Source organism: Mytilus galloprovincialis, chromosome 11 (assembly GCF_965363235.1).
Source record: "Mytilus galloprovincialis chromosome 11, xbMytGall1.hap1.1, whole genome shotgun sequence".
Taxonomy (NCBI): Eukaryota; Metazoa; Mollusca; class Bivalvia; order Mytilida; family Mytilidae; genus Mytilus; species Mytilus galloprovincialis.
Window position 1 is genome coordinate 64,681,492 of NC_134848.1, and position 13,270 is coordinate 64,694,761.

Sequence of the window (13,270 nt, forward strand, 5' to 3'; positions counted from 1 at the left end):
ACAACTTTAGCCATGTCGTTGTCAGTTTATTTTCGATTTATTTGTTTGACTGTCCCTCTGGTATCTTTCGTCCTTCATTAAGCAACTTGTTGAACGTGTGCATTTATCAGATGGCATTTGTCAAAAATGTCAACTTTTTATATTCTAAACCTACATATTTTTTATTTCATTTCTCATGAATGATAAATTTACGTTCGAATGAGGATTATTTCCTCTTAAACTGTATTATTTATATTTTCTTTTATTGTTATATATAAACCATAACCGCATGCGAATGATTAATTTACATGTTTAATGGTTATCATTATTGATGTAAAGGTATTTTAATTTCTAATGTGCATTTTCTGCGATATTCCTGGTTTACCATTACCATTTGTATTCATATTGAGGTTTATAAATGGTTCAAAATTAGACTGACACGATGTTTTAAGTCATTGATCAATATTATGTAATCAATCCAGTTATGATTGACATGAATATCTGGATGGGAGTTCCTTCATTTTTGTATTCTTCTTTTTTTAAAGGCTTTTTCCTCTTTTATTTCTCTTTTTATGCCTATAAATCTCCTTATTGACCTTTGTGCATTCTTAATTATTCAACCCTATTTTTCTCTCTCCTTTATAATTTTGACCATCTTTCTGCACATTTTGTCAATCATTATGTTTTTAATAAACCCCATCAGGACCCTCTGACATGTCAGAATAAGATTTGGTTCTATGGCAGAACACATGTACGCTTAAAGAATATTTTAAAAAGTAAAAATGTGCATATTTATATACATAAACTAGTGCACACAAGATAGTCGATAAATTAGCAGAAAGATTTTGACGCTAAGTAACAAATCGACAGTACGCTCAGTAACAATTGCCTCCGTGAGAGAGAGACACACAGAGAGAGGGAGTGAGAGAAAGAGACAGATTGAAAAAAAACCTGTTACTGCAAGTATCAACTGCCATTTTGAGAGAGACAGAGAGAGAGAGAGAGAGAGATTGGAAACACAACTGCCATATTCCTGGCAGGTACTTGGTACGGGCATCTTTCGATGAACAATAACGTCAAATGCAGCAGTTGTCCTTCTTATCGGACATTGTTACAATGGTGTCGATGAAAGTGAATAGTTTGCCTGGTTTTACGTTAATTTGGCGCAATTTCAACGAACAAACCAGACTTGACAATATGTAATATTTTTAGACTTTCGTCATTTCGTGTCTATCTGACGAACGCTCACATAGTTTTACACTAAATGTCAACAATGATTTTAATGGGTCTTGCAATTGTCATTAATCACGGAACACAAACTAGTTGTATACACATATGCATTGAATCTATTAGATCAGCTAACAGTAATAGCAATCTCGTACTGAAAATACCTAAGTTTGTTTCTTTTATAGATGTCGAAAGAAATAAATTTGCATCAATAAATAAATAACCATATCATCCAAGGAAATCTTGCAATATCGAATTATGGATACTGTGGTCATCTATAGACTGACAAAATATTTTTCACTACACCTGAAAGAATTTCCAGGACAAATAATAAATTCAGAAACAAAGAATCTTGTATTATCAATATTTTGTTGACGCTTTTATTAATTTTTTTTATATGTTTGATTTTTTTTATAGTTAGTTGTGGTGTATGTTTTATAGTAAAAAAGATGATATTGGGTATCCATGACACAATGTCCGTACATGCACACCAAAACAAAAACACCACAAACATAAGAAGCCAGGGAACTTATTTTATTGCCGATATGTATCTCAAAGTCACAGTGAGGCTTTCAACACGATAAAAAAAAATACACAATTTTGGCTGCTGGATCCCACGTATTGTCCAATAAACCTATTACGCCTGTTCAGATTGCAAACCTTTGCCAATAAAACAAAATTATTCAACTGGGAGGTTTAGCAAGCTGTTGAACCAAGTTTAACCCACCAGTTTCTTCGAAAAATGTCTGTACTAATACAGGAATAATCAAATTGACTTTTACTCATTATGTTGATTGATAACTTTAAATCGTTTAATCATTTAACGGAACTCCCTTTCTTTAAATTACTTTCGCTTTGTATTTTTGTAATACTTTAACTTACTTTCGCTTTGTATTTTTGTAATACTTTAACTTACTTTCGCTTTGTATTTTTGTAAAACTGTTGTTTTTTTTCAGGCACTATTAACTCGGTTCACTATGAACTTTTCAGAATTTAAATTACCATTTACAGCAACACGACGGGTACCACATGTGGAGCAGGATCTGCTTACCCTTCCAGAGATCACCCCTAGTTTTTGGTGGGGTACGTGTTGTTTATTCTTTAGTTTTCTATGTTGTGTCATGTGTACTATTGTTTGTCTGTTTGTCTTTTTCATTTTTAGCCATGGCGCTGTCAGTTTATTTTAGATTTCTGAGTTTGACTGTCCCTTTGGTATCTTTCGTCACTCTTTTACACTGATTAACGGTATTCATTTTTACTTCACTAAATGCGCAATTCGAAATAACTGTTTCTTCCGTGATGCTCGAGGCCGAAATTTAAACACATCAAAAACGTTTCCAAAGAACGTATCAACCAAAAAGGACAACTAGTGCAAAAGAATAAATATAAAATTACCGGAACAATATCTTAACATAATTAGATTGATATGTCATGTCTCTTAGTATTCGATAAGCCAATTCGAAAATAAAGCTAAACCACAATTAACTTGAATGTCAACTCCGACATTTATTCTGACATTTCAAACATTTTAGGGATAGAAACAACCAATTGCAGACACAATCCTTTGGCTATTGAAAAATCCTGAATTTGATGAAGTTGGTAAATAACAATCAATTTGAGTGCACCTTACGCACATTTTTTTTTACAATACATGGACGTTAAGTGAAGCTTGTGATCAACCTATTTGACGGAGACAAAAAACAATACCTAGACAAATGTTTAAACAAGTGTTTTAAATCGAAAAGGACCTAAATTACAGCTTAATTCGACTGGTGTTATTATTAAGATTAGTCTGTCTTTAATAAAGTAATATGCTGTTTTAGTACTAGTATTAAAATCCGAGTCGCGCATCAATTTCAAATAACAAATTCATTTCATGTTGAGACACATTTCTAAATCATATTTTTACGATTACATTTGGAATTCGTTTGACTATTCTTCCTCCTATTTGGTTTCTTTATTGCATATAAATATCTTCTCCGGATAAGTGTTGATACGTTGCTTATCGATAAATTTCAATTGGTCTTATAAATAAATTATTTATAAAGTATTTACAACTTAGGACGAAGTCCCTTGTGTCTTTGTCTGATAGTAGAGGAATAAGGCATGGAAGACGACATTAAGGAAATAAATTCTGAAACATGAGAACTTCTGTTTGGCACTTGTTTGTGTGATATTTGATGTAAAAGACTCTCATCTGTTACGTTTGTTTGTTCAGCGTTGTTGCTACCTTCTTCAAAATACCCCTCAAGGACAGCATAATCATTATCATCAGTGATGAGTTTTGAAAAGTTTATATTATAATCTGTCAGTGGAATGTTTTTCTGTCGGCAGTATGAATTAAACCAATATTGATTAAACTTAGTCGTATCTGTTGACCCATGTGGCGGACTTTGATGTATTTTCATCCATATTCTGTTCAAGTCCTTTTCTGAGAACTTAGTTGTTTTGTGTGTCTGACCGCTAGATGCAGATATATTGTGTCCCATTTTTAATGATGAATGCGGTCCATTTATGATTGTCGATTTTTCAATTTGAGACAATGACATCTTTGTATTTGCAAATTGTCCGACATATTTGCTGAACCTGTTTGATTTATGTTTATCAATAGAGGACGACAAAGTTGCGTTCGTCTCAACATATTGCATTTGATCTTCCTGCACGCTAGTGTGTACCAGAAGAGGTTGCTGTGTTGTGATATGCTGTTCTATAGTTTCATTTACTCCGTTCTCGTCATTTTTAACATTTATTTCCGCTTTTTGATTTTGTTTCACGATAGGTATCGAATAAATGTATGGGTTATAACAATATGAGTATTCTGCGCCTTGTGGGAAAATGTATGGCTTTATATTTACCTGATATCGTGCCATATATGGATCTTCTGTTTTAAACCGGGAATAGTAATCCATCCGTTCATATTCCCTTTTTTGTTTGTAATATCTCGAGCTAAACTCTGATGAACCTGAATAGGGTGATTGCATGTTAATTTCTGTTACTGTTAGTTCAGGCTTCTTTTCAGATTGTGTTTCTTCCAGCATTGCTTGGGTACTAGTATACTGTATATCTATGGTAGCAGTTTGTGTAGATTGACATACAAATGGAAAATTACGCGTATACTGAGTCTCGTTTTGAAAAGTAGAGTTTGTATTCTTTTCAATGTTGTCTGTAATTGTTATTGAATATTCATTAGAAGAAATTTCATGGGTCTGTGTGAATTTATCTACGAGATGATATACATAAGTGGAGTGTTCCATCTCACGTGTTGGGAACTCAAGAATATGCTCTACATTGATACGCTGATCACTTATTTTCACACTTCTGACTGTCGACTGATTGCGACACTGTTCGATACATAATGGATTCAGCGCTAATTTTTGACAATTGACAGAATCATCGGTTTTAATTCTCCGTCGCCATAATGAACAGTCTGTCATAATTTTTATAACTACCAAAGCAAGTATAAAAACAGCAAGAAGGCATCCGACAATGATTTTCATGTTGCTAAAATCTGTAAAACAAGAATTCAATGCAGGAAATTTGTGTAATATAAAAGTATTGTTATGATTTTGTCCTTAACCACTATTTTTAACACAAAAAATACGAAGATGTCGTATGATCGCCAATGAGCTTCAAATTAAAATTCAGACAATTTTGCGAGAATTAATTTTACTCATGATTCAACAATGAAAAACATAGCAATAATGATTTCAGAAAACAGAGCAATTATGATTTCAGAAAACAATTTTTGCTGTAAAAGTTAAGATCTGCGAATTTATTTATGCAAAACATATTCCGCCACAACAAGCTCACTAATTAAAGCATTGTACAAATATTTGAATTACAATTAAAGTCAACAAATTTGTATGGAAAGTTTTGTGGAATTTACATATCTAATGATCAGTAAATGACTGAAATTGATTCCGTTCTACATTATCTTTATTGATAAGCGAAATAGTTTTTCTATTGTTTCTTCCAATCTCGATGATAGTATACATCCTATTTATTTTCTTTTGATCTCCAGTATTTGAGGATATAGTACAGTTGCTATTTTACGGATTTTTTCCTTAATCTTACTGACTGATAATTTCCATTCTTAGCACAGTAGAGTGATATCAAAAATTATCCCTAGAAACTAAGGGAGCAAGTGTCCGTTGCCAATGAAATTAACAACGTCGTGATAGGTGAAATAGCGCTAAATGGATTACCATTGGCCATCTCAACTCGTTTTCTTTTCTCTCTCTCGCCGGCCGTACCAACTTAAGCGATAAAATCAATATCGTTGAGATGATCAACGATTATCTATATATATCGGGTTTTAAATATATGTAATAATATATAATATGCAAACAAAAAAAGCTCACACACACACTTAAATTTTCAGAATTTATTCTTTTAAAAAGGTACTGTAAAACTAGAAATTATCGCGAGGTATTTATTATTGCGAAAAATGCGAAAGAGTTAAAAACGAAATAATTTAAACTTGCATTTTGAAATATTTTATATAACTTAATTGTTGTCCATTCGTTCGATGTGTCAATCGATTTTGCCATTTGACTAGGGACTCTCCGTTATGAATTTCCCTCGGAGTTTAGTATTTTTTGTGATTTTTACATTTTTTTTAAATTGAATTTTTCTCAAAATCGTAAAAATTAAAAGCTCATTGAAGTCTATAATAACAAAAACGCAATAGTAAATGCACGCAATAATTTCTGAATTTACAGTAGAAAAAAATGCGTAACACTTAAATCATTTGTCGTTTTCACTCACCCATCGTCTTTAGAAAAATATCACTTCGAAATTTTCATCGTTTAAAAATAGCTATTTATTTCCGTTTGAAAGATAAACGCGTGTTATTTAAAATTTGAAATACAAACTTCTTAATTACATGATAAGTGAATTTAAATGTTAATATAACTTCCTATTATTAAAAAAATACAAACAAACCAGAAACATGTAATATACAGTTGTAATCAAATATAGCCTTTCTTAACACATGTGACGATCGAACTGTTTTGAAACAGTATCTAGAATGGCCCTGTGACCTTCAGAACAGTCTCTAACACAATGTGTTCCATCCTATACATGTGTTAACGATTCTTCCCTTGAACCGTCTTAACTTGAACATTTCTCTGGAAGACCTTAGCTTTAACAAACTTTCTGACAGATGTGGAGAGAGATTAGAACTGATCAGGACTGTATTTACAACCATACATGTAGATAATATTCATATATTTTCAAGAGTGTTAAAAGGTTAATTCACAAAAATTTATGTAATAAAAGCATACATCTTTTTTTCAAATTATGATTCATTTATTTGATAAACAAAGTTGTTGCGCATAAATGTTTCTAATATGATTACCTGCATAATAGACTAATGATTATATTATTGTTTCAAGGATAATATTTGCACTATTTTGATATAAAAGTTTCAGAACATGATACCGACATGTATTATTGACTTTAGTTGCTAACATCTATTTCATTTGAATTCTGATAATAGATGATAATTATTTTGATTGGTTCTCAATGCTCTTCAACTTCGTACTTTATTTGGCCTTCTTAACTTGTTTTTTATTCAAACGTCACTGATGAGTCTTTTGTATACGAAACGCGCAGCAGGCGCAATTAAAAAAAAATTACTGGTATGCATGATCAGTCTCTAATCATACCACATCTAAATTTTATATGCATCGTCATTATGCAATTTAATTTCGCGGAAGTGTTCGAAACCACATTGTGGAAATCTACATGCGTTAAAAAGTGAAATAACAACAAGCCAAACATACCATAAAAGGTAGCCCTTGATATATACGCGTATTATTATTGTAGCCCTAGCACTTTACACAATTTAGTGCTTGATTTACAATGATCCAGGCATCAGGACAAAATCCATCAGTAACATCATGACAGTACGAAAATAACCACCTGCTGTCAAGCTTCTAATGAGTTAGGGGAGATGCATTATATCCAGTAAAACTTTTGAACATAAAACTACACTAAATGGTGAAGTTTAATGCAATATGAAAAATGTAAAACATAAATCGTCAATTGACTTTTCATTGGGTTAAGTGCAAGTTAAAAGTTAAATGGTTTCTTGTTGTTGACGGCCGTATGATGACCTATAGTTGCTTAGATCTACATGTACGTTATTTGATGTCTTTTGGTGGTTGTTTCATTGGGAATCAAACCTCATGTTCTATGTAAGTGTATAATAAGTATATATTTTGACAAACATTCATGTCTTGTACATATAAATTTAAAGAAATGTAATTTAACATACGGATTTAAATCATGTATTTTGATATACGGAATCATAGAAATACGAATGTAAAGTGCTGTGTATATGAATAAATCAGCAAATGTTTTACTCTATTTCAACCACGGCGATATAACCGTGTTATAAGTTTTTACATAACCAAAACATAATTATAACAATTAGGTACAAAACTTAATACGGATTTCATTGTGAAATGTAAGGCTATATTTTCATTTCCCCCATGCAAAAAGGTTCCCTTTTTACATTTGATTTTGTTATAATGGATATATTGTGGTTGGTTTTCATTAGTGAAAACTGTATTGATGCTTCATTATTTGACCACCTAGGCTATATACGTTATATATTGACATGTTATATTCTATCAAACCTCAGACTTTGTCCTCGTTTAATATGAACAGGTTCATATTTAACATATTGACGAAGCCCATAACTGATAAATATCAAAGTTAATTTCGTTTATATATCCATTGAACTAATATTTCTACCATTTAAGACTGTAAACATCTAAACTCGTTAAAAGATTTTACCCTGAAATTTGATTTTAAAACTCAGTGAAAAATAGGAAATAAGGAATTGTCTTAGGACGTGAAATTTATCAAAGTATCGATTTACCATCACAAAAACACAAATACTAAATATTGAACCTTTAAAACAATTTTCAGATCAATTGCATATTAAAATAAAGATATACTCATCTAAGATACTAGCTTATGATTTAATATGGTAGGCTTTTAATTTGTCTTTAATATTCAGAGACGCTTAAAACAAAACTGGTGCAAACCCATACTATTTGCAAAAGTGAACAACGACTTTTCCACCTAACAGTTACATGTATGCTTGATCCATGTAGGGCCAATATTGTCTCGATGAAGACACATTATTATCATATCATTAAAACATATGTTATTCTACAAGTAGTAATTCATCAGGAGTTTTCTTTCTTTAACTGGATAATGATTTGTTTGATTAGCTTAAAAATTCAAATTACTATTTGGCATCCGATTTTTTGTAAACTACTGTTCCGGGAATTTACTATGGCATAAAATGTTATAAGTAATAACGTAAAAAAAAACCCGGCTGGTCGATAATGTCCTATACGCCAATTGACACGGCGTATGAATGGGTATGAATGGGTTACAAATGTTGACCCGGGTCAACATTTGTAACCCATTCATAAAACAACTCTAAATTGGTGAATTTTTATGTTTGGAAACTTTATGTATATGAATTTTACTGCCATATCATATTAAAACAAACATTATTATATTTATATCGGACGTATATGACTTTAATGTAAAAATTTAAATACATGTACATGAAAACTAGCTAGGATACATTGTAGAACGATGAAGTTCGTCTGGTCTCATAGGTACATCATCAGGTAAAATATCTACAACTTGTGGTTGGAGTCTCTGATTTCTGTGCATCATAGTATCAGCATCAGGTCTGTAAGAGCCCATATGAGAAATAATCCCAGAAAACCGGGTGCTTCCGTTGTTCGGCTGGCTATGCGATGACTGATTTAATAGTCCTCCATTCTTAACGTTTGTTTGTTCAGAGTGGTCACTTACATCTTTAAGATATCTCTGAAGAACACCAGTTTCGTTTTCACCAGAGTAGATATTTGATTCATTTGTATCGTAATCGGCTGGTGGAATTTCTTGCACATTAGTGTCATATCGAACTTGCTTTAAGTAGTCAGGTGGTACTTCTAACTTAATGGACCCATTAGATCCATGTTGACGAGTTTGGTGTCTTGTATTCCATATCCTATGCAAGTCCTTTTCTGAAATAAGAGCTTTCCCATATTTCATACCGCTAGATTTTGATTTATTTTGTCCTTGATTTGCTGATGATCGAGGTCCGCCATTGGCTTTTGATTGATTCTTTGCATTCATTCGTGAAAGAGAAATTTCATTATTTGAAAACTGTCCGAAATAATCTTTGTACTTGTTAGATTTATATACATCAACAGCGGATGATTTTGTCACATTCGTTTCAACCTTTTGAGTATTATCTTCTCGCACGATAGTTTGTACGGGAGGAGGTTGCTGTATAACGATATACTTTTCAATAATTTTAGTTTTTTCTACTTTTTCTCTTCGTTTCTTCACAGGTTTTTCCGATTCCGAAGATGCTACTGAATACACATCCTGATCGTAATAATATGGATATGCTTCGTCTGTTGGGTACATAAAAGGCATCATATCAGCCGGATAAGGTTCCATGTAAGGATATTCCTGATGTGGGCCGTAATAGTAATCCATCCATTGTTCATATTGTTTTTCGTGATGATAATTATCTGATGATTTTATACGGTCTGAATCTGATGGATATGAAACTGAATAGGGTGTATGAGTGTTTGTTGTTGTCACTGTTGGTTCTGGTTTCCTTTCAGGTTGTGGTTCTTCCTGTATTGTTTGTATTGTTTGAGTAGACTGAACTTCTATAGGAACAGTTTGTGTAAATTGAGATTCAGATTGAAAAGTCTGAGTAGCCTGATTTTCCGCTTGGAAAGTTTGTGTACATGAACTTGAATTGATTACTTTATTTTGAACATGTTCAATAATCGTTACAGGATTATTCTCAACTAACGCTGTTATTGAATATTCATTAGAAACATTAGAAGGAATATCTAGTGTTTGTGTAGTCATATCCACTTGATTAGACGAATCGTCAGAACTAGCATCTATTTCACTTGTTGGGTACGCTATAGTCTGTTCTATGTTATCTCGCTCATCACTCGGTTGTACAAGTCGGCCTTCCGGTTGATAGAGAAGTTTTTCAGCATTCAATGGATTGACAGTATAGTATTCAACAGCCAATGGTTTACCATCTCCGACTTCATAGTACCGTACGGAGGATATACCATTCTGTTTAGTGTGAACTGGTTTTGTGGCAAGATAATCCAGACTATTTTGGCTGAGTTGTCTACTTTGTAATGTTGTAGAAACTGTTTGCTCTTCAACAAAACGAGTACTAGAAATAAAAACAAAAAATTTGCAAGACCATCAATAATAAATTCACATACAGTATTAAATATGCAATGTGTATGAACTTAATCCATTGTTTATGTAACATACATTATTTACACATCATTATCATGTTTAGAATGAAAAGAAGCATTCGATTAAATTATTTTCCTAAATACAGTGTAGGAAGTTGCAATGACAATCGATTAAATACTCATTAGTATCTCTAGAATATCTCTAGAAATGAAACCTCCACCTGCAGTAACATCCACTTATTGGTCGTAAATAAACTCAGCATGGATACAAAGTTTAAGAATTTGTGACCTAGACTATAACTGATATACTGTCAGGTTACTTCTTCGTGCGTACTTTCAAAGGTACGCATTACTGTAAGTGCAATATTTTTTTCTTTCGTGGACATAACGTTGCATTATATAACTATAAACGAAACAATGAATGTTTACAGTCATATTGTGGTAATAGTGCCGTTTACGACTGTCATACAATTGAGCGTTTTAGCTAGCTATAAAACCAGTTTTAATCCACCATTTTCTACATGGGAAAATGCCTCCACAAAGTTAGGAATATGACAGTTTTTATCAATTCGTTTGATGTGATCTTGCCAATTGATTACGTACTTTACGTCGGAGTTCGGTATTTATTTTAATTTTTCTTTTGATTACGAAATTTGATCAAGGATTGAAAGTTTGAAAATTATTTCCATTACCTATCATCAGGTTCAGTTTTTAAATGATGAAGCCATATTTTGTATCTATTTCTAAATTTATACTAAAAATGTTCTGTTATAGAGAATCTTTTTCAAATGTTATTAGAAATTGTTATACAACATACATCTCCACCGACCGATTTTGTCTTGACACGGAAGATAAGATATCCTATGTGAGGAATTGTATTCAATCATTTAAATCAGAACCAGAGCAGAAAAAATAATGGAAAAAAAAGAATATATCAAGCTTTTCTAAAAGGATGTGTTGCAAATAATCAAAATCTAGATATTATTTTTTTAGACCGTACGGTGACTTATAAATGGTAATTTCTGTGTCATTTGGTCTCTTTCATAACATTGTCTTATTTACAATCATTTCACATCTTCTTTTGAATATCTACTTTATATATAGTACTATCTTATTCACATCGACACTTGTACACATCCCTTAAAAATCATTTAATCATAAGGTATTCATACCGCTTTCCTGGATTCGCTTTCAGGGAATTCAGGTAACGAAACAGTCTGTATTTTCTTTGTCTAAAAAGAATAAGATACCGACGATTATAATTCAATTGATATAGAATGTGCAAGCTGTCGCTAATTTAAATTGATATGTAAATGCATAACTACAATATTAACGTCCGAATTTTGGTTGCATTAATCCGTAGGGATCGGTTGCAATCACATTCCAAATTATCTTTTATATAGATCATAGACTTATTGTTATATCTAAAGAACATCAGTGTGTAGACGTTGATAGGCGATGGAGCGCCTTAAGTCAATGTTCAATTCTTTATAATTAATTGAAAACAACAGTGCGATTACAACTATTCATTGATGAGTGAAGGTTAGGCTGTAGTCAATTAACAATTCTGTTATATTGAATTAAAACAACAGTGTGTATTTCTTGATAAGCAATGGAGGCCTTAAGTCAATTTAGATTTTTTTAATAATTAATTAAATTGGTTATTTGCCTAAAGGTTTTATGTGGTAAAAACCTTATTTTATGTCGGTTTTTCTTGAAAAATTATTTTGTTTATGTTTGTTCTAAAGTTCTGTTAATTTCGGGGTCTTCAACGATAACACATCGGTTTTTTTTTAGTTTATTTAAAGACTTTCATTATTACAAGTAGAATATTATCATATGTAATTTGAATTTTGAAAGACAGAGTTACATTTAAAGTTAGTTTTATAACGAGGTAGATAGGTCAAGACTAAACCAAATTAAGGATGTTTGCTGCTCAGTTTAAAAAAAAATAACTTTTCATAAAACTAGTATGTATTGATAGGGAATTAATTGAGGAATCAAAACAACAAAAAAATATAGGGGTCAATGTGCTTGTTTTCGAGATATTAACCATTGGAATTTTGGCGGGAAAATGTTCTCTCTTGATTTTTCATAGCTTCATCATTGACCAGTTAAAAATCTCAAGTACTATTAAAAAATAAATAAAATTTTATAAGACTTTTACAAATGACTTTTAATCATACATGTAAAAGATTTATAAAAAGAAAAATGGGGGTTCATGGGGAACAATTTTTAAGGCATTCAAATGGATAAAACCAGAGGATTCCGAAAATCTGACAAAAATTCAAAAACATGACAAGCAGACATCCTTAAGCATCGAGCATAGTTTGCATCCTATTCTGCATACCTTTCTATGATATATATTCAGATCATGTCAACCCCTAGCTTCCCTTCCGAAAATTACTTACTTTTTAGCAGGAATAAATTTCTGTGCTTTAAGATATCCTTTTATATTTGTACTGAAAGAAATGCATATTTTCATTACAAAAAAGTGTCATATTCATAAATGAATGGAGCAAAATGTGTGCGTACAATGAACAATTTTTTTTTCTTATACAATATTTTGAAAATAATCATCAATATGTATTATTCTTTTGAGTGTTGGTTTAACTTGACAAAGCTTTAGGGTGAAAATGAACACATTCGAAGTTTAAATTCATATATATATTTTACTAAATAGTGTCTATATAGTAGAAAGTGACAATAAAATATTGTTACAAAATAAAAATAAACTTTGTTGAATCAAAACAAAAAAAGATGTGTATGTTGAACAAAAA

General features: G+C 31.7%; 1 protein-coding gene across 1 annotated transcript; it reads right to left on the reverse strand.

The window, feature by feature from the left end:
- Positions 1–8,747: 8,747 nt before the first annotated feature.
- On the reverse strand, positions 8,748–11,718 carry LOC143051311 (uncharacterized). Its single transcript, XM_076224255.1, has 2 exons — positions 11,663–11,718; positions 8,748–10,462 (listed from the first exon to the last, which is right to left on the reverse strand). Exon 2 carries the CDS (start codon positions 10,135–10,137, stop codon positions 8,806–8,808), a length of 1,332 nt encoding a protein of 443 aa, XP_076080370.1. The 5' UTR covers positions 10,138–10,462; positions 11,663–11,718; the 3' UTR covers positions 8,748–8,805.
- Between the last annotated feature and the right edge of the window lie 1,552 nt (positions 11,719–13,270).